At 48.3% G+C, this 18,235-nt stretch overlaps 2 protein-coding genes across 2 annotated transcripts in view; one reads left to right on the plus strand and one right to left on the minus strand.

Annotated features, from left to right (window-relative positions):
* FSIP2 (fibrous sheath interacting protein 2) overlaps positions 1 to 6,040 on the plus strand; it is a 38,394-nt gene extending 32,354 nt beyond the window's left edge. Inside the window, exons 17-21 of the mRNA XM_081172815.1 lie at positions 1,141 to 1,332; positions 2,756 to 2,877; positions 3,590 to 3,615; positions 4,050 to 4,105; positions 4,805 to 6,040. Coding sequence (XP_081028941.1) covers positions 1,141 to 1,332; positions 2,756 to 2,877; positions 3,590 to 3,615; positions 4,050 to 4,105; positions 4,805 to 4,897 — 489 coding nt within the window. The 3' untranslated portion in view covers positions 4,898 to 6,040. The remainder of the gene's footprint in view (positions 1 to 1,140; positions 1,333 to 2,755; positions 2,878 to 3,589; positions 3,616 to 4,049; positions 4,106 to 4,804) is intronic.
* Positions 6,041 to 7,219: 1,179 nt separating this feature from the next.
* The window catches only part of MROH2A (maestro heat like repeat family member 2A), a 44,499-nt gene continuing 33,483 nt past the window's right edge, over positions 7,220 to 18,235 (minus strand). The window contains exons 32-43 of the mRNA XM_081172838.1: positions 17,373 to 17,527; positions 16,319 to 16,436; positions 15,152 to 15,339; positions 13,885 to 14,022; positions 12,052 to 12,166; positions 11,788 to 11,934; positions 11,121 to 11,303; positions 10,691 to 10,846; positions 9,990 to 10,130; positions 8,741 to 8,843; positions 8,476 to 8,541; positions 7,220 to 7,468 (exon numbers count right to left, since the gene is read on the minus strand). Coding sequence (XP_081028964.1) covers positions 7,266 to 7,468; positions 8,476 to 8,541; positions 8,741 to 8,843; positions 9,990 to 10,130; positions 10,691 to 10,846; positions 11,121 to 11,303; positions 11,788 to 11,934; positions 12,052 to 12,166; positions 13,885 to 14,022; positions 15,152 to 15,339; positions 16,319 to 16,436; positions 17,373 to 17,527 — 1,713 coding nt within the window. The 3' untranslated portion in view covers positions 7,220 to 7,265. The remainder of the gene's footprint in view (positions 7,469 to 8,475; positions 8,542 to 8,740; positions 8,844 to 9,989; positions 10,131 to 10,690; positions 10,847 to 11,120; positions 11,304 to 11,787; positions 11,935 to 12,051; positions 12,167 to 13,884; positions 14,023 to 15,151; positions 15,340 to 16,318; positions 16,437 to 17,372; positions 17,528 to 18,235) is intronic.

The following is an 18,235-nucleotide window of genomic DNA, read 5'->3' on the forward strand; positions in this document are numbered from 1 at the left end:
TGTGTTCTAACCTCATATGCTCTAGCCTAGGGCTGCCATACGTCTGGATTTTCCTGGATATAGCCGGAATATGGCAGTCGGAAACAGTGTCTGGGCGGAAATCGCTGAAACCCATGTTGGAAGTCTAGATTTTGTTTAGCTCAGCAACTTCACTCCGCCCCTCCCCCCCCAATTCACTTTTTGAAATACAGTCATACCTTGGAAGCTGAACGGAATCCATTCCAGAAGTCCGTTCGGCTTCCAAAACGTTCGGAAACCAAAGTTCAGAAGCTCCTACAGCCAATCAGAAGCCCCGTCAGACATTCAGATTCCAGCGAACGTTCGCAAACTGGAACAATCGCTTCCGGGTTTGCAGCGTTCAGGAGCCAAAATGTTTGACTTGTGTGATAGGAATTTTGAGGTCTTAGACATATGGTAATGTTCATAAGTGTACCAACCAAGCACGTACATAGATCAGCCCAGGAAGACCGACCTGGAATCATTTTGATTCCTAAACTGACCAAATGTTTTCTCTGCAAGGTCAAAGTGGGAAACCTCCCCATTGTCTTTCCTCACAAATCCTCTCTTAAGGGCACATTTAAGATATGAATAGGGTGTGAGCCTGTGACATGGCCCAGGAACTAAGTATTTATCATTACAAAAGAATGGCCAGGCTCCCCAGGTAATCCAATCAAGTAACCTGCCAGACAGGAGATAAACAACATTCAAATTTCTGTTTTAAGACCGCCTTTTCTGTGATGTATGTATGATGTTTCTGGGGGTGGTCTTGATCTACAGGGTGGCAATTTCAAAAGTCTTTATAAGGTTTTGTGCGTCATTTTTCCGGGTGAAGGGAGCACCCTGTTGCAACAGCTTTAATAAAGATCAGGCTTACTAGCTGCTTTGCTTCTCAATATTCTCTGGTTGGCCTCTGTTATTCTTTCCTACCAATAGGGAACCTATGTAAGGACTCTATAGGGGGTCTTGGATACCCCATAAGGGAAAAGGGCAATTTTTGTTTACAACACTTGCAAGGCGTTCAGGATCCAAGGTAGTACGAACTGTATGGCAATCCTCTCTAGTCCTATCACAGCAAACTGCGATGCAACCAAACTTCCAACTGTTCTGAGGTTCCCCTCCCCCCTTCTCGCCCTCAACTAGCGCATCCCAAGCGATCCTCTCCTGACGAAGACCCCCAGCAGTGCGAGCCGGAAGAAGAGTTTGTCCCTGAGCAAATGCTGCCCCCCTTTGACCCTGTCCAGCAGCAGCGGTGAGGCCAAAGAGAAGAAGGAAGGCCCCCCTATCCCACAGATTGAGGTCACGGCCCAGTCCACAAGCAGCGAGGTGCAGATGGTGAGTCCATATGGCCCCTCACCTCTTGAGAGAGACGGGTGTGTTCCCCGGGAGCGGGAGGGTCCCCTAGGAAAGAGGGAGGGGACCCCTTTATCCCTTCATTACCCCGTTTGTGGCCCACCCCAAGCCCCCCAGCAGGAGGGCGATAGAGAAATCAGGTCAGATAAGCCATTAAAGTGACACACGGCGGACATTTTAAAAAGATCCGTTGTACCGTAGGCATCCATTTGGAATACAGGAACTGGGAAATCTTTTCATTAATGTGAGATAATATTTAGTAACAGGTGTAATTAGAGGTCTGACCCTTCAGGACTTGAAAACTCAGGTGGTTTCACCTGGGAAAAGGTGCTCAGTTCTGGAGATGGGCTACTTGTCTCTTCAACTGTTTTCAGAGCTGGAAGGTCTTGTGTGTGGCTGCTCGGTGAAATCTTTATTGTGTTTCCGTTCTGTTATTTTTAAACAGCAGCCTTGCTATTTAAATTGACCTATTGTGCAAGAATATCCCGGAAGGGAGATTCATGAAAATGAATATACTGAAAGGTGGATTTTATTTATAAATTGTCAGAGCAACAAAATTTAGAGATGGTATCCTGCCCTACACTTCTTGTCCACTGCTCCAAATGCAAATTGAAACATTGGGAGTGATGTGTTTTTTGAATGTTTTTGCTTTTCTTGTTGTTTTGTTGTATTTTTCTTTTTCTGTTTGTTTCTCTTTATTTTTGATGTATTGTGAACTTTTTACTGTTTTCTTCTTTTTTTCCTGTAACTATTAAACTTTTAATAAATATCTTTAAAAAAAGAAACATTGGAAGTGGAACATGCTGGGATAGTTCAGTCTGTAGAGCATGAGACACGTTATCTCAGGATTGTGGGTTTGACCCCCCGGGGTTGGGATAGATGACCTTTGTGGCCCCTTCCAACTCTGCAATTCTATTATTCTAAGACCTGTAGAATGTCTGGGTCCAATCTTACTTGTTTCCTACTTGATTTCAATACTAGAAGCCTCATACCTACTATTTCCCAAACATTCCAAGAAATCCCTAAAATCAGTGCTGTTTTGAAACCAGTGGCTAAAAAAAGACAGCATCATTTAAAATGTCTGTCATCCTCAAATGGCGTCTGATTGATCTCAGGAAAATTTGTGCAAAATTTGGTTGTGATATCTTAAGAGATGTCCAAATGTGAACAGAAAGACAACTTTCCAAAATAAATAGTAGGTTTTCATAATAAAAACAGCAGTGAAAATGATTACTGGGCACATGGCTTTTGAGGGAGTGGCTTATACTTAAAAACAAACAAACTGCAAAACAAGATGCATAAAATGGGGATTTGTCCTCCATTCATGCCCCACCCCCCAACTTTCCTGAATTATGTGTTGACTTTGAGAGCTTAAAACAAAGTCCTTACCTTTTCCTTTCTGCAGGATGCCCAAACCACCGATATGCCGAGCCTGCCCATCACCGAAACAGAGGAGAGCAGCCCTGTCACCTTTTCCAGCAGCACTCCCCGCACAACCAGCGTGGGGCCTTCATCGACCTCTGACAGGTGCGAGGGCAACATTTGTTGGTGGGCTGGGCTTTGGAGAGCAGGGGCACTTTTCAGGAGTTCCATGTGTTTCTTCACACACAGGCAAAGCCCATCCTGGTTCCCCACTGAACTTCAGGGTTGGTTGGTTTTTTTCACTTGCACTGTTGGAGGCAGTGAAGCTCTCAACGCCAGCTGCTGGGAACTGAAGGTGGGGAGACTGCTGTCAGCAGCAGAGTGTGGAAGCAGGCCTCCCTCGACAAAGTGGTGGCTTTGTAACCACTTGGCAAGCTGGTCTTTTAGTGTGGCACAGCGCATTTGCAAAGCTAAGCAGGGTCCGGGATGGTTTCAAATTGGATGGGCACCACGTGTTGAGATTCCTGTACTGCCAGGGGTTGTACTAGATGACCATTGGGTCATCCCTTCCAACTCTACAGTTCAATCCACGCTCCCGCATCCGGGCCAAAATCCATACAAGCAAATGGTGAAAGTCTCTCCAGTTGGGAGGCACAGGCCACCCACTTGCCCAGTGGTTTCTATGTGTGCCGTGGTAAGATCCCGCTTGTGGGAACAACCACCCAGATGCCTGCCTCATGCTTGGGCTTTGCACCTATTGTGGCCACGATCCAAACAGGCTTTGGCAGAGGGGCAAACTCCAGGCCACTGTGCAAATGGGGAGAGGACACATTACAAGCGCAGCATTTTAACCAAGCCCTTTCTGTATCTGTTTCAGTGATAGAGAGAAGATTCTGGATAAAGGTGACTATTCATTCTGTCGCTTTGGGGTTTGATACAATTGCACTTGTGTGTTTAAATCCTGCATTGCAGGGGGTTGACTAGATGACCCTTGGGCTCCCTTCCAACGTTACCATTCTATGGTTCTAGAATGGCTGCTCCTTAGAAGCTGCCCTGTGCAGAGCCCCACATGGGGGCTGGGGTGCCAAAGGGGGTCTCAGGCCCCTAGATGTGGCCCCCAGGCCTCCTCTAGGCACACAACTTTGAGATGGATGCCCCCAAAGGGAATCAGGACCCAGTGAGTTGTGGGTACAGTTTTCATGGGGGGAGGACATGGGCTGGCAGGGAGCGCCTGTCTATGGGGCCAGAGCGACCTCACCCTGTTGAGGCCGCTTGCAGCACAACCACATCCTCGGCTTGGATTGTAACACAGCCGTTTCTCACCTGTTTTCTTCCAGCTGCAGTCGAGATGCACCTCTCCCGGGACACCGAAGCAGTCCCAGGATCCTTCGAGGTAAATTGCCATAGCATGTTTATGGAGAGGAATGAGACCCTGTCCCCGTAGATCACCCAGGCTCAGAGATCTGTACTGGTTGAAATTTGCTAAAGGGATGCATATATAAAGCCCTTAAGAACTCAGGACTGGGCTGGAAAAGGGTCTCTCTGGGCTTATCCACACTCTTTTCAGGTACGGTCTGAACTTAGAAGCTCTGTGTCAGAGTGCTTCACCCCCCTGCTCTGAAGCAGTGTTTCCCAAACTTGGGTTTCCAGCTGTTTTTGGACTACGATTCCCACCATTCCTGACCAGTGGTCCTGCTAGCTAGGGATAATGGGAGCTGTAGTGCAAAAACTTGTGAGAGAGACCCAAGTTTGGGAAACGCTGCTCTGGAGCTTTCCCCTGTGAAAACTTGCTCTTTAAAGCTCAATAGGAGCAAACGGCAACCTGCTTAAAATCTGAATTGACGTTTGCCCTGATTGAGTGCTAAAGAGTGGGTTTTTGCAGTGAAAACTCCAAGGCAAGAAACAAAAAACCATGCTTAGACACAGCGCATTAAAGTGTGGAGCTGTGCCTGGAAAGAGCAGAGCAAAAGATAAGCGTGGATAAGCTCTCTTTCTCTCATCCTGCAGTGGACTTGATTATCCTGACTTAGGACAAGGACATTTTATGTGCCCCTCTCTCCTATTCCCTCCTGACCTCTTCCTCCTTTCACAGATCATGTCTGTTTACCAGGACGTTCCAGAGCACGAAACACGTAAGTTTTCTTGCTGCCAGTTTCGGGGTGTGGACGTCACTTTTGTCCCTTGAACAGTGGTTGGGGGGCAGGCCACGCCAGGCCACCTCCCTTCTTAGGGATGTGGAACAGGGAGGCTTCCAGCATGACATGGACATGTCCACATCAGGGAACCACAAAGTGGGTTTATGTTCAGTAGTCCCACCCACATACCTAGCCTTGCTCAGGAATTTGAAAACAACAACAACCACCCCAAAATCAGTGGAGTTTTGAAACCGGTGGTTTAAATTGCTGTGTTTTTTTGAAGGTTCCATCCACCATCTTGAGTCAAAATGGCAACCAAGACCCCCCCAACCCGCAAATGGCTCCTTAATCTCAGAAACCAAAGTAGTTTCCAAAGTGGGCAATACCACCATCTGGGGGGGGGGGTGTACCATCCTTTTGGGGGGTCCTAAAAGGCAAGGGGGTGGCAGGTGGCACAAATGATTATCAGTCTTTGAGAAGCTGATATCACTACATCAAATTCATCAGTTTTTTGTTGAATTAATAAAACTAAACCCTTTTATTGGATTTAGAATAAAGGTGCAATTAATTGTTACTGTTTTGAATTATTTTGTTATTAGCTTCCATAGTGGGTCATGCAAGCCACTATTCTGAATAATGCTTTGTATAAGGTAGGGGGAATCAGGGATGTGTTTATGCAGGGGGTGGTGGCCAAAAGAGTTTGCGAACCACTGTCTTAAGAAGTGTGCAAATGCATAGCAGATAAGCAACAAGTTTCCAAAATATATAGGAGATTAAGTTTATTTAAAACATTGATAGACACACCCCATGCCTTTCTATTTTAAACAATCCAAGGCAGCTTACACCATTTTAGAATTAAAATACAAACATTAAAAACCTAAACAATTGAGGGGGCGGAGGAAACAAGAATAGGTCAAAATTTGCGTACATTTTGGCGGTGTAAAAATGAAACAAAAGCCAGACACTCAAGCAGCCCAATGCTTGTCTGATGGAAGACAAGTGAGGGTCTCGGCTGCCCGGAATTTGTTGCCTGCGTTGCTCTCCATCTAACGGGATATTGCTGGACTCCAAATCCCATTAGCTCATGGGGCCAGTGTGACTGACCGCTGGGGATTATGGGAATTGGAGTACACCCTTGCTCCCACTTGATGCACTCACAGGGGCTGTGAGCGGCAGGTTGACTCCATGACTCCATGACCAACCTCTGTTTTGGCTTCTCAGATCAAGAGGGAACTGCCACCGAGCAGCAACCGCCACTCCAGCAGAAGCCCTCCGTCTTCGAGAAAGTCTCCAATGCCTTGTCCAGAGTTTTCTCCCGAACGTCCGCTGGCAGCCTGACCCACCCCAGTACGTCCCAAGAGAAAGTCCCCAGCAACCAGGCCATGACCGAACCCAGTACATCCCAAGAGAAAGTCCCTGGCGACCAGGCCTGATGACCAAACTCCTACTCCTACTCCTCCTCTACCTTTATACAGCTGAGAGAATAAATATTTTCTTCAGAAACGGAGTAGCCCCTGACTTTACTTGCAGGGGGCACAGTAGAGAAATGGAGCCGCCCGACCCCTTCTTGAAGGGAGGGGGAGCTCGTCTGGCTTCTGTGCTACATGCAGAGAAAATGGGGGCCAGAGGAGAAGTTGGTGGTTGCAGATAGGGGAAGCCCTATCTGTTGCATCTGACCCACAGCCAGAGCTTCCGCGCCTGTTTTGAAGCAGGCACAACCTCTGGGAAGGAAAGTTGTCCCACATGGAGGAGGAGAATAATAAAAATAGGACGACAAGCCACTAGTAGGTGCCAGGCAAGCTGCAATTCCTACATTGTAGGGGGCTGGATTAGATGACCCCCCAGAGCCCTTCCAACCCTATAGATCTAGGATTCTATGAATTCTGTGGACAAGGCCGACGCTTATCCATCTGTTTGGGGCAAGCCGGGCCAAAGTGGGGTATGTGCCAAAGAAAATGCTGAACAAAAGGGGGTCTCACAGGGAAAGTAGGAGACAAAGGTGGATCTGAACAGCTGGCAGCCCTCTGATTCCTGGCCCCAATCCAGGTTTTCCTGTGCCATTCTCCCCATTCCCCAGCTTGCCCTTGGAATCCCAGAGGGTGCCCCTTCCTGAGCTCCCCCATTCTGTGCTTGTGACAAATAGGGGCCAGGGAAGCTGCAGTCAACAGGTATTGGAGGTGCTGGTGGGAGGGTAGCCCTCCTTTTGGCATGTTCTGTTCTCTTCCTGAGCTGAGACCTCCTTGTGGGATTCCCACTTCAGAGCTCGCCATGGGGCCCCCATAACTCTCTCTGCCGTTCTAAGTATCTAGATAGGAGGATTAAGCCAGCAAGAGGTTGCCACGTCACCCTCGGCCCAAAGGAGACAACAGTCGTAAAAGGGGAGATAGATATATATTTCTGCTTTCCAAGGCTTCCCCCTCAGGTAGGCCCAGCCCCCCGGCTCTCAGGCCTGGGACCTTTACGTTGCCGGCCAAACAACCAGCCGGGCAGCAGAGGCCTTCTTCTGCGGCTCCGGGCTGAGCCAGCCTGGCTCTGCTGGCATTTCTGCTGGATGGCATGGAGGGCTTCTGAGGCAGCAATCTCAACAGCAGCGTTGGGGTCACGGCAGAGAGGGCGGAGGGCTGTGGGGAGACAGAAGAGGCAGGGCAGTGGGGTAGGGCCACAGTCTCCCTCCTGGGGTGGGGAGGGGTTCTTCAGGGCCTGCTTTTGACCCCTCGACAGACCCCTCCTTCACAGTCCTGTTTCACTAACGCCACTGCCCCGCTTTGTTCCTTTTAAGACCTGAAATGGATAGGAAGGACCTTCAATGGTGACCCAGAATCTTGTCCTAACAGCAGCCTGTGCGAAACCAGCACTCAGGACCCTGGGACAAGAGCAGCACACTCCCCTCCTGTGGTTTCCAGCAACCAACATTTGGAAGAATTGCTGCTTCTGACCGTGGAGGCAGAGCATAGCTTGATAGCCCTCTCTCCCTCCATGAATCTGTCTAACCCCTTTTCAAGCTGTCCAAGTTGGTGGCCATCCCTGGCTCCAGTGGGAGGGAGTTCCATAGGAACACGAGAAGATTCTGCTGAGTGAGGCGAAGGGCCCATCTAGTCCAGCATCCTCTTCTCACAGGGGCCAAATGTGCCTAAGAACCAAGGAACCTAGATAGGGTCTCTCTTGGTATAGAGGTTCCATGAGAATTATCAGGAGAACCTGGCTGCTGGGTCAGGCCAAAGAGCCTGGGAAGCCCACAAGCCCTCTTGTGATTCCCAGAAGCTGGTTCCCTCCAGAGACATCTCCATGGTTACGCCGCCATTGTGGCTAGCATCCATCATTGGCTTTCTCTCCCTCCATACTCTGCAGCTTGCAAAAACAAAAAACAAAAAACCTCCACTTCTCCTAGCTTTGGTGCTGGCAATTGTTGTCAGAAAACAGGGGTCCACTTAGAGCCAAGACCCCTTACCTCTGAGGCACTTTGTGAAAGGATGCTAGTTTCCTCACGTATCACAGCCTCAGCATCCCCAAACTCTCCCAGTCATTTTTCACTCTGTATGCTGAAGGCTGCATGTTCCAGAGTTGCATCGAGAGATAGGCTTCAGTTTGCCACTCCCACCCATGGGATACATCCGGTGGCAACACTCACCTACCAGGAGCCGGTCCAGATCCAGCTGTTGGAGGCGCTGAGCGTCCGCTGTCTTCACAAGGATTCCTTGCAGGAATAAAGGGGACGTCTCGGTCTCAATCCGGGGCAGGGTTGCCAACTCCAGGCCTCTCATGGACCTCCTCCTGCCATCCCTGGTGCTAGGGGTGGGGACAGGATAACCCACCCCGCCCCCACTGCCTCTAGCCTCTCCTCCAAAGAGAGAGGGGGCCATTGGTGGTCTCCTTCCTCACGTGCAGACACACACCGGCCAGCTTGCAGGCTGCGATCTGAACTCCTTCCCAGGTACAGCACAGGTACTGGGGCACATCAGCCAGGATGGCCCCCAAGAGCGCTGGATTCGTCTTAGCCTAGGAGGAATCGGAGGGAGGCCACATCAGGTCACTGCCCAGCAGGTCCATTGTCAAAGAATAACAGAACTGTAGAGTTGGAAGGTATCCTAAGGGCCATCTATTCCAACCCCCTGCAATGCAGGAATCAAAGCTCAAGAATCCCTGGCAGATGGGCCATCCAAACTCTTGTTTGGAAACCTCCAATGAAGGAGAGTCCACCACTTTCCAAGGTCATGGAATTGTAGAATTGGCAGGGACCCCAAGGGTTAAGAGTCCAACCCCCTGCAGTGAAGGGATCCCGGCTAACAGACCCTTGCAATGCAGCAATCAGGAATATCTGCCCCCATTTGTTTCTTGGAAGGTTAGACTTCTGCAGGTGCATTTCCCCATAACTCTCCTTATCACAAAAAAGGTCTGAACTGATGGAGAAGTGTGACAGGGCTGCAAATTGGCTGCGATGGCGGAAGCATGAATTTGCCGGGATGTGACTGAATCCTACCCCAAAACAGAGATGGCCTAGATGCACCCTTAATTCTCTTGAAGCAAAAGAAGCAGCAAGTTTGGAGGCACCTAAGGTAGAAAATAGCAGGGACTGGTGGCACTTTCCTTCCAGTTAAAAGAGTGTGACCTCCCTATCCCTCTCCCTCCCTCTCTCTCCCTCTCTCTCTTTCTCTCTCTTTCTGCTTTGGAAAGGGTTCTAGTTTCACTCTGCCTTTGCTCTAACACAGGCACCCCCAAACTTGGCCCTCCAGATGTTTTGGGACTACAACTCCCATCATCCCTATCTAACAGGACCAGTGGTCAGGGATGATGGGAATTGTAGTCCCAAAACATCTAAAGGGCAGAGTTTGGGGGTGCCTGCTCTAATGCTTGTAGGAAAGCAACAAGATTAAATAAATGAAAAAATGTTTTCACCTGGCACCTAAATATTAGGGTCAAGGGTGCCCAGTTGGGTCTCCCTGGGGACAGCATCCCAAAGGCGCTCTAAGTTTCTGGTTCTCATGGTTTAGGGTGAACAGAGAGAAGAGCAGGAGAGGAAGACCAGCACGAGAGGAAGGCCCCAGAGAGAAAGGCATTCCTGGTTGCCAGGAGGCAGCTGAGAGAAGGTTTCCTGGCAATGGTGGCAAGAGGTGGCGCCCAGTCCCAGCTTATAGGCTCACTCACCAGCTGTCGGCACACTTTGCCCATCAGGTGGATGTGACGTGCACCAGAGACATCCGCCAGCAGCTGCCCAGCCTCCATGTCCCCTGTGAGATCTTGCAGGCCCACGAAGGGGGCACATGATGTGAAGGCAATGGAACAGGCCTGGTGGAAGAGACGGGGAGGGTCACACTCTGTCCAGCCCCACCTGGCATAGACTGGGGAAGGAGGGGTGGGGAGGACTTGGTAATTCTAGCTGATTGGGTGCAGAATTACAATTTCATAGAACTGTAAAGTTGGAAGGGACCCCCAAAGGCCATCTAGCCCCAACATCCCACAATGCAGGAATCGCAGCTAAATAACCACTGCCGAACGGCTCTTAAATGTCTGGAAGTCCTCCCTAATGTTTAGTTGGAACAGGGTCGTAAATGTAATTTAAAACAACATAAAAAACAATAGCAGCTCGCCTGTCATTTCTCAGAGGCAGTGACGCTTCTGAATACCAGTTTCTGGAAATGGCAGAAGGGGAGAATTGCTTGCATCTGGTCAGCCACTATGAGAATAGGATGCTGGACAAGATGCGGCATTGGTCTGACCCAGCAGGGATCTACTGATGTTGTTATGTTGACCCCTGGTCTCTTGACAGCTGACTGGTTTCATGGTGCACAGGTAGAGTGTCTGGGAGCAGGAGACTCAAGGAGAGGGATGTGGGTATGATGCCGTACCTTGGCCACAGTAGGGCTGGGCTCCCTGAAGTGCAGCAGGAGGGCAGTCAAAGACCTCCCCACCTCTTTGGCAAAGGACTTGGCCTCCTCCGGCTGAGTTGCCCTGGCCAGCTGGCCCAAGAGCTCAAAGGCTGCTTCGCGGAGGGAATCATCCACCTACAGCAGGAAGGGATAGGAGTGGGGAATGAGAAGATCTGATGAAAGAGGGAAAGGTCACCACTTGCTAGGACCCAGCGGGACACAGGGAAGCACCCATACTCTCCAAGTGTCCCAATTTTCCAGGGACAGTCTCAGAATTACCAGTCGCTGGGAAGCACTCGGCAAGGAAAATGGACCCTCCCCTTCCTGGGTTTCCAGAAGGTCAGAAACAGGACTCTGGGCTAGGAGAGCCTTTGCTTTGACTTTGATCAGGAAGAAAGGGCCAACTCACGTGCCAGAGGAGCCCACGGGTCTGGCCGGCTATGGCCTGGAGAGCACGAACTCTGTGCCGTCTCCCAATACATCCCCACAGCTTGCCCAGGGCACACAGGCTCTCACAGGCCACTTCGGGGCTGGTGTCGTTGGCTGCAGCCTGGAGCAGAGTCACCAGCAAAGACTCCTGGTGCTTCTTCGCCTACGGAGAAAATCCCACAGCCCTCAGTGGCTGGGATTCCCCTACGCCTACAGAGTCTCCCCCGGATTGGATAGAGGGGCCTGATCTAGTGGCTGGCAGCAAACCATTTGCCAGGGGGCTTCAGGACAATATGCAGAGCTCCCACCCAGCTGCACTTCTCACTTCTTTTCCTTTCCCCCTCTCCATTGCCTCCTCTTTCCGTCAGTCACACTGGTCACACCCACAGCAGTGTGGTGTAGCGGTTAGAGTGTTGGACTAGGACCTGAGAGAGACCAGGGTTCATTTCCCACCCACCTTAAAAAATCTAGAGTTCCTTGCAAGACATCAATTGCTTCCTGAGCTATGATAAGCTGATTTGAGCTGCTGCGCAGCTAAAGTTTTGGATTTCTCTCTCTCTCTCTATCTCTCTCTCTCTCTCTCACATACACACACAGCCCTGCTCTTCATCACCTGCCAAGGTCCCGTTTGGAACCCCTTGAACTACCTCATGGGGGGCTTCTGTTGCTACGTTCCCCAGGCCTCGGAGCGCCAGGGCTCGCAGGGTGGTGCTGCCATCCTGGGACCTGGCCAGCATCTCTTGCAGAAGGAGGTTGAGCATCTCTGGCGTGTGAAGCAAAGAGTGGCCTGGGATCTGAGCCAAGCAAAGGAACCATCAGTAAACTCCTGCACTAATCTTCCCAACACCCACAACATGAAAACGTGGAAAGTCCTTAGGGAGATGCTTATACAATAGCAGTAAATACAATACCTCCATGCAGAAGACCAGGCTGAGGTCTCTGTAGGCTGTTCTGGAGGAACTGAGATGGGGCAGGAGGTGACGCAGGAGGTCATCGATGAGGGGATTCTGTGAGCACGCCATGGACCTGAGGGGCAGGGGGAGAAAAGGAACGATCAGAACATAGAAGAGCCTGCTGGATCAGGACAATGGCCCAGTGGCGTAACGTGGGTTGCCAGCTCCTGGGGCTGTGTGGAGCACTGTAGGGAAGGCAGGAAATGGACAGAGTATGCATGAATATTCAACTGTCTAACGGTGTCCGTGTCACCCAGGAGATCACAGTGATAAGAAGAGTTGTTCCGTTGTCTGGAGAGGTCACTTCCTGGTTTGCATGGAGAAGCCATTTTCAACAAAGCCCAGCGGCATAAATGACATGTCATGTGATTGATTATGCAGGGCGGGGCTTACCTGCCCCCCCCCAATATTGTAATCAAGTTGATACCGATAATTAACGGAACAGGACACTTCAAACAATGGCAAAGAGATATATTTAAGTTTGTCTGGCAGGGAAAGAAACCTAGGATTAAATATAAATTGTTAACAGAGGCAAACAAAAGAGGTAGATTTGCCCTAGAAGACTTAAAATTATATTATGAAGCGTCCTGTATCTGTTGGCTTAAAGAATGGATGAGTTTAAAGAACCCAGGTATCTTAGATCTGGAAGGTTATGATAACAGATTTGGGTGGCATGCATATTTGTGGCATGGGAAAATGAAGGAACATAAGGGTTTCATTATTCATATTGTTAGAAAATCATTATATTCTATATGGGAAAAGTATAGGAATCTATTAGAAAATAAGACCCTGTGGTGGATGGTGGATATCACCACTAGAAGCATCCTCAGTGAAAGAAATTAAATATGGAAAAATAATGGATAACATATAGAGAGTTGTTGGTGGAGGAGGGAAATCAGTTGAAATTGAAGAAATATGAGAATATAAGACATTTACTTACTGATTGGCTCCAAAACCACCAGCTAACTGATATTTTTAAAATGGATAAAGGAGTGGGATTTAGTAATGAATTATCAAGATTACATAAAGATCTGTTGGAAAATAATGCAAAGGTTCTGTCAAAAGTATACAAAATGTTGCTGGAATGGGAGACAAAAGACAGAAGTAAAATCAGTAATGATACATTGGGCAAAAGATGTGGGTCATAATATACAGTTTGATTCATGGGAAAAGTTATGGAAAGTGGATTTACTATTTACCGCTTGCTGTTCGTTAAAAGACAACTATATGAAAATGATGTACCAATGGTACCTAACTCCTACAAGACTTGTAAAAATGTATTAAAAATGTCAAATTTATGCTGGAAATGAGGTGGAGAGTGAGGTGGACCTATAAGTCAGTAAAAGCCTTCTGGGAAATGATTTACAATGAGCTAATTTTTTTTAAAAAAAACCTTTGTTAAAAAACCTATTAGGCATAATAGGAGAAGAGATTCTGAAGGAGAAAAAGATCCTATTTATGTATTCGACAACAGCAGCAAGAATGTTATATGCCCAGGGTATTTGATAAAGAAGTATTGAAAAAGGAGACTTAATAGATTGGATAAAAGTATTTAGTCGCAGAAAAGAGAAGAGCTAAATACTGGAAACCGGGGAGAGGAGTGGGGGGAAGTCTGGGGGTCGGAAGAACCCCTGTAAAGATATGTAATTTGTTATGGATGAATGCAAATAATATTGTATGCTAAAAAAATTCTAAAATAAAATATATATTTTATTCAAGTTGCACCCCTGACCTCGTAGTCAGCCAGAGGCCTATTGGAACCCACAGGTAGGACCTGAGCACAAGAATCACCTGGCTAAGAGGGCGACACCCTTCAGGTAACTGCCCGGCTGCATCAGGAAGCTCCAGGTGTCTCCTGAGACATCCATCTCCCCAGCCGATTCCGGGAGAGCTCTGCTGAGGACAGCCTGCAGCACCAGCACAGCCTGCCTGGGAGACAAAACCAAAGACTCCTTTCCCCAGTCAGTTTGGAGCCAGGCAGAGCCCCTGCCCCCCTTATTTCTTTATTTAATTTCATAAAATTTACATGCCGCTTGATTGTTAAAAAGAAAAAAAAAAGAAACCTCAAAGCGTTTTGCAAAAAAGATAAAACAACAAAATTATCATTAAGAAGAACTCACAAGAACTATTTAACGCTTTTGAAAAGTTAGGTAAAGGTAAAGGTACCCCTGCCCATACGGGCCAGTCTTGACAGACTCTAGGGTTGTGCGCTCATCTCACTCTAGAGGCCGGGAGCCAGCGCTGTCCGCAGACACTTCCGGGTCACGTGGCCAGCGTGACAAGCTGCATCTGGCGAGCCAGCGCAGCAAACGGAAGCACCGTTTACCTTCCCGCTAGTAAGCGGTCCCTATTTATCTACTTGCACCCGAGGGTGCTTTCGAACTGCTAGGTTAGCAGGCGCTGGGACCGAGCGACGGGAGCGCACCCCGCCGCGGGGATTCGAACCGCCGACCATGCGATCGGCAAGTCCTAGGCGCTGAGGTTTTACCCACAGCGCCACCCACGTCCCGTTTTGAAAAGTTAAAACGGACTAAAAAGAGAATAAAACTCGCATTGACTTTCTGAACGTCTAGTTAGGCTTGTCTGAACAAGAGTGGTTTGAAAAGATTACCCTGAAGAAGGCACCTGCCTGGTGTCAAGAGGCAGGGAGTTCCAAAGTGTAAGTGCTGCCACACTAAAAGACGGAGTTCTTACAAACACAGAAGACGGGTTATGTGGCACCCGTTGCAGTGCCAGTTCCGCAGACTGAAGCGTTTGATTGGGCAGAAGTGGGGTAAGGCGACGTTGCAGGTAAACTGCTCCCAAGTGGTTAAGGGCTTTCTATGCTTCTAGGAACACCTTGAACTTGGCCCAGCGGCAGACTGGCAACCAGTGCAGCTCTTTGAGCAGAGGTGTTGCATTTCAGCAAGGCTCTGTTCCTGTCAGCAATTGCGCTGCAGCATTCTTAACTTACAGCAGCTTCTGGGGGAAATACACAGGAAGTCCCGCAAAGAGTGCACCTGTGGGGAAGGGCAGCGGAAAGAGACGCCACCTGGGACTGACGGAAGATGGGCATTACCTGCGGGGCTCCAGCGGCACCATTCTGCTGCATGCCATCCTTTTCAGAGAAGAAGGGTCGGGCGTCTCTGATTTCAGGTCCGTGCTGCTGAGTTGGCACAAGAGAGCGTGGCACAGCTTTGAGAGCAACGGGAGCTGGCTGGTGCAGTCCTCCAGAGCCAGGACTCCCTCCTGGAGGGACACAAGAGCCTGGAACAGGGTTATTTATTTATTTAAGTAATGCAAAAACTTTTTAAATAAAACTTTGTTTTTTTATTTCTGATTTCACACAATTTCTTTCTTTCTTTTTTCCTTCTTTTTTGAGTTTTATTTATTTATTAACGTTCTTATGTTACATCGGTAAACATTATCATATTACATCACAAGGCTTATTATAATATAATTTTCAGCATGTATACAAAGTTTATATACAAAGTTTATGTACCTAAAGAAAAGAAACAAGGACAAAAAACTATTCCAAAATCATATATGTACCAACACTTTGGACTTCCTGTCTATCCTGTTATATATTCCTTTTCCACAAATGAATGTACTCTTATTATTGTATATTTCTCTACATTTTATCTAGTACATTCCTATATCAATATGTACCCTTGGTATCATTTCTCAACTCAATCTCTCTCCAACGTCAATGGGTGGATTGATGATTGACGCAATTTCATGCCATGACCCGGAGCCCAACCCCTGAGCCCACAGAGAGTTGCCTGTATTCAATACAGGCCCATTAGAATTTCCATTTTAAAGGATATTTGCAAAACCATATTGAAAAATCAGAACTCCTATTAGAATAAGAAAGTTCCATTTTAAATACTGGAATACTAAATAAGATGGATAACAATGTGTAATAGAAAAAGAAGCATGAAATTAGGTTAAAGGTGTGTGAAAGAAAGCAATAGAAGTGGAAAGAAATTGCAATAGAGTAGATTGGAAGTCTAACACAAAGGTGGGGTGAGGGGTGGTGGATGGTGATGGGAAAAGGAATTATCTGTGGGATTGAGTGTAGGTATGTTTGAACATTTTTAAGGATTGTATGAAATGTATGTTTGTATGTTTGTAATATGTGTGTATTAATGCTGAATTATTTTAACAATAAAAACTTTTTAAAATAAAAAAAAAAGAATTTCCATTTCAATGCACATTCAACAATTATGCTTAGCAGAGCCCTCACCATGACGTAGCTGGGGGTGCCCCTTCCTTCCCCTCTCACCACGTTGAGCAGATGCCTAAGGACAGGTTCGCTGTTATCCTTGTACGTTGCTACAGCCACCAAGAGCTCCATCCTTGCCCTGGGGAATGGCACAGATGGTCAGCAGACTCGGAGAAAGAGAGCTGCTCTGCAGCAACGGCGCCAAGGGTTGGGTTTCCAGTACAGATGCCCACAAAATACTGTGTAGAGGTGCCCCCTGTTGTGAGTACCATCCCTGAACTAGATTTGGGGTACTTTGTCCCATCCGTATATTTGAGGGCTTTGTTTGAAAGAAACTCGGAGCGTTGTAATTAGCCTCAGATAGTTTTAGGTAACCTCAAGGAGTTTTGGATGGCTTCAGCGGGATTTCAAAGGGGCTTTAGAAGAGCCTCAAAGGAAGGGAGGATGTTTAAAGTGCCGTCCAGTGACTCCCGGAATCCTTATCTGGCTGAGATATGAGCTTGTTTTCCGGGAGTGTGTCTTTTCCCCTTATTATTTTTAAAAGCTGTGGCGCTGTGGGTTAAACCACAGAGCCTAGGACTTGCCGATCAGAAGGTCGGCGGTTCGAATTCCTGCAATGGGGTGAGCTCCCGTTGCTCGGTTCCTGCTCCTGCCAACCTAGCAGTTTGAAAGCACATCAAAGTGCAAGTAGATAAATAGGTACTGCTCTGGCGGGAAGGTAAACGGCGTTTCCGTGCACTGCTCTGGTTCGCCAGAAGCGGCTTAGTCATGCTGGCCACATGACCCGGAAGCTGTCTGGCTCCCTCGGCCAATAAAGCGAGATGAGTGCCGCAACCCCCAAGTCGGCCACGACTGGACCTAATGGTCAGGGGTCCCTTTACCTTTACTCACTCTGCTGAGGCTCACAGGAGACTTGCTTCAGGCGCCATCTTCTAACCAGAAGTCCATCGCCCCCTGTTGTTTTAGGAGGAGGGCTTTTCTTGGGTGGGGGTGGCATGGGGGGCTTGGGTTCCAGTTCAAAGAGCAGAGCAAACTCCCGATGCCTGCTTCTGAGCCCTGGGAGTCTTGCACTCACCTGTCTGGGAGGAGGGCCTGCTGAAGGAGGGTGGCACAGACCGCCCTGCAGTGGCGCTCTGTCAGCACACAGACGGCCTGGGCCAGGCAATGGCGCTGAGTTGCATCCTCTGATTGCTGCACATAGGAGCAAATGACAGCCACTAGGTCGGGGATCTAGAAAGGACAAGGTTGCGGGGGGAGAATCTCTGTAACCCTCATATATTTCGGGTGCCATTTCTAAGAGCATAAGAGAAGCCTTCCTATGTCCAGCATCATAATAAATGTTGGTTCAGGTGGGAGCAGGAATAGATATATAGAAAGGAGGATTCCCTGGATGCCAAATCCAGGTTTGCGGCAAGCACTCTTTGGTGAGAGAACCCCAGAAAAGATCTAAAACAGGCATAGGCAAAGTCCAGCCCTCCAGATGTTTGGGACTACAAATCCCATCATCCCTGAGCACTGGTCCTGTTAGCTAAGGATGATGGGAATTGTAGTCCCAAACATCTAGAGGGCCGGACGTTGCCTCTGCCTGATCTAAAATCACAAAACATGCAGCAAAGCAAAGCATGGAAATATAGGCTGTTAGATCTTTAAAAATACGTATTTCCAAGTGAGTTCCAAAATAGTCCCCTCTTCCCCAGCATAGGAAAAGATCACACATTTAGTAAGTTAAAAATGGTTTATTTACAAACTCGCCAAAGGTCAGGTTCATGTGCTTTCCCATACATCAGTCAGGCAGGTTGCACAGGCAGTAAAACTTTGTTTACTTCCAAAGCGGTGGAAGTTCCTAAATTATCGGTATAGGAGCTCAAAAATGGCTGCTGAGAGCCATGCAGTTTGAGCTGGAGCAACCAGCTCAAAACCTCTTCGCAGACTGAGCTT

Source organism: Podarcis bocagei (assembly GCF_964188305.1).
Source record: "Podarcis bocagei genome assembly, chromosome: 15".
NCBI lineage: Eukaryota > Metazoa > Chordata > Lepidosauria > Squamata > Lacertidae > Podarcis > Podarcis bocagei.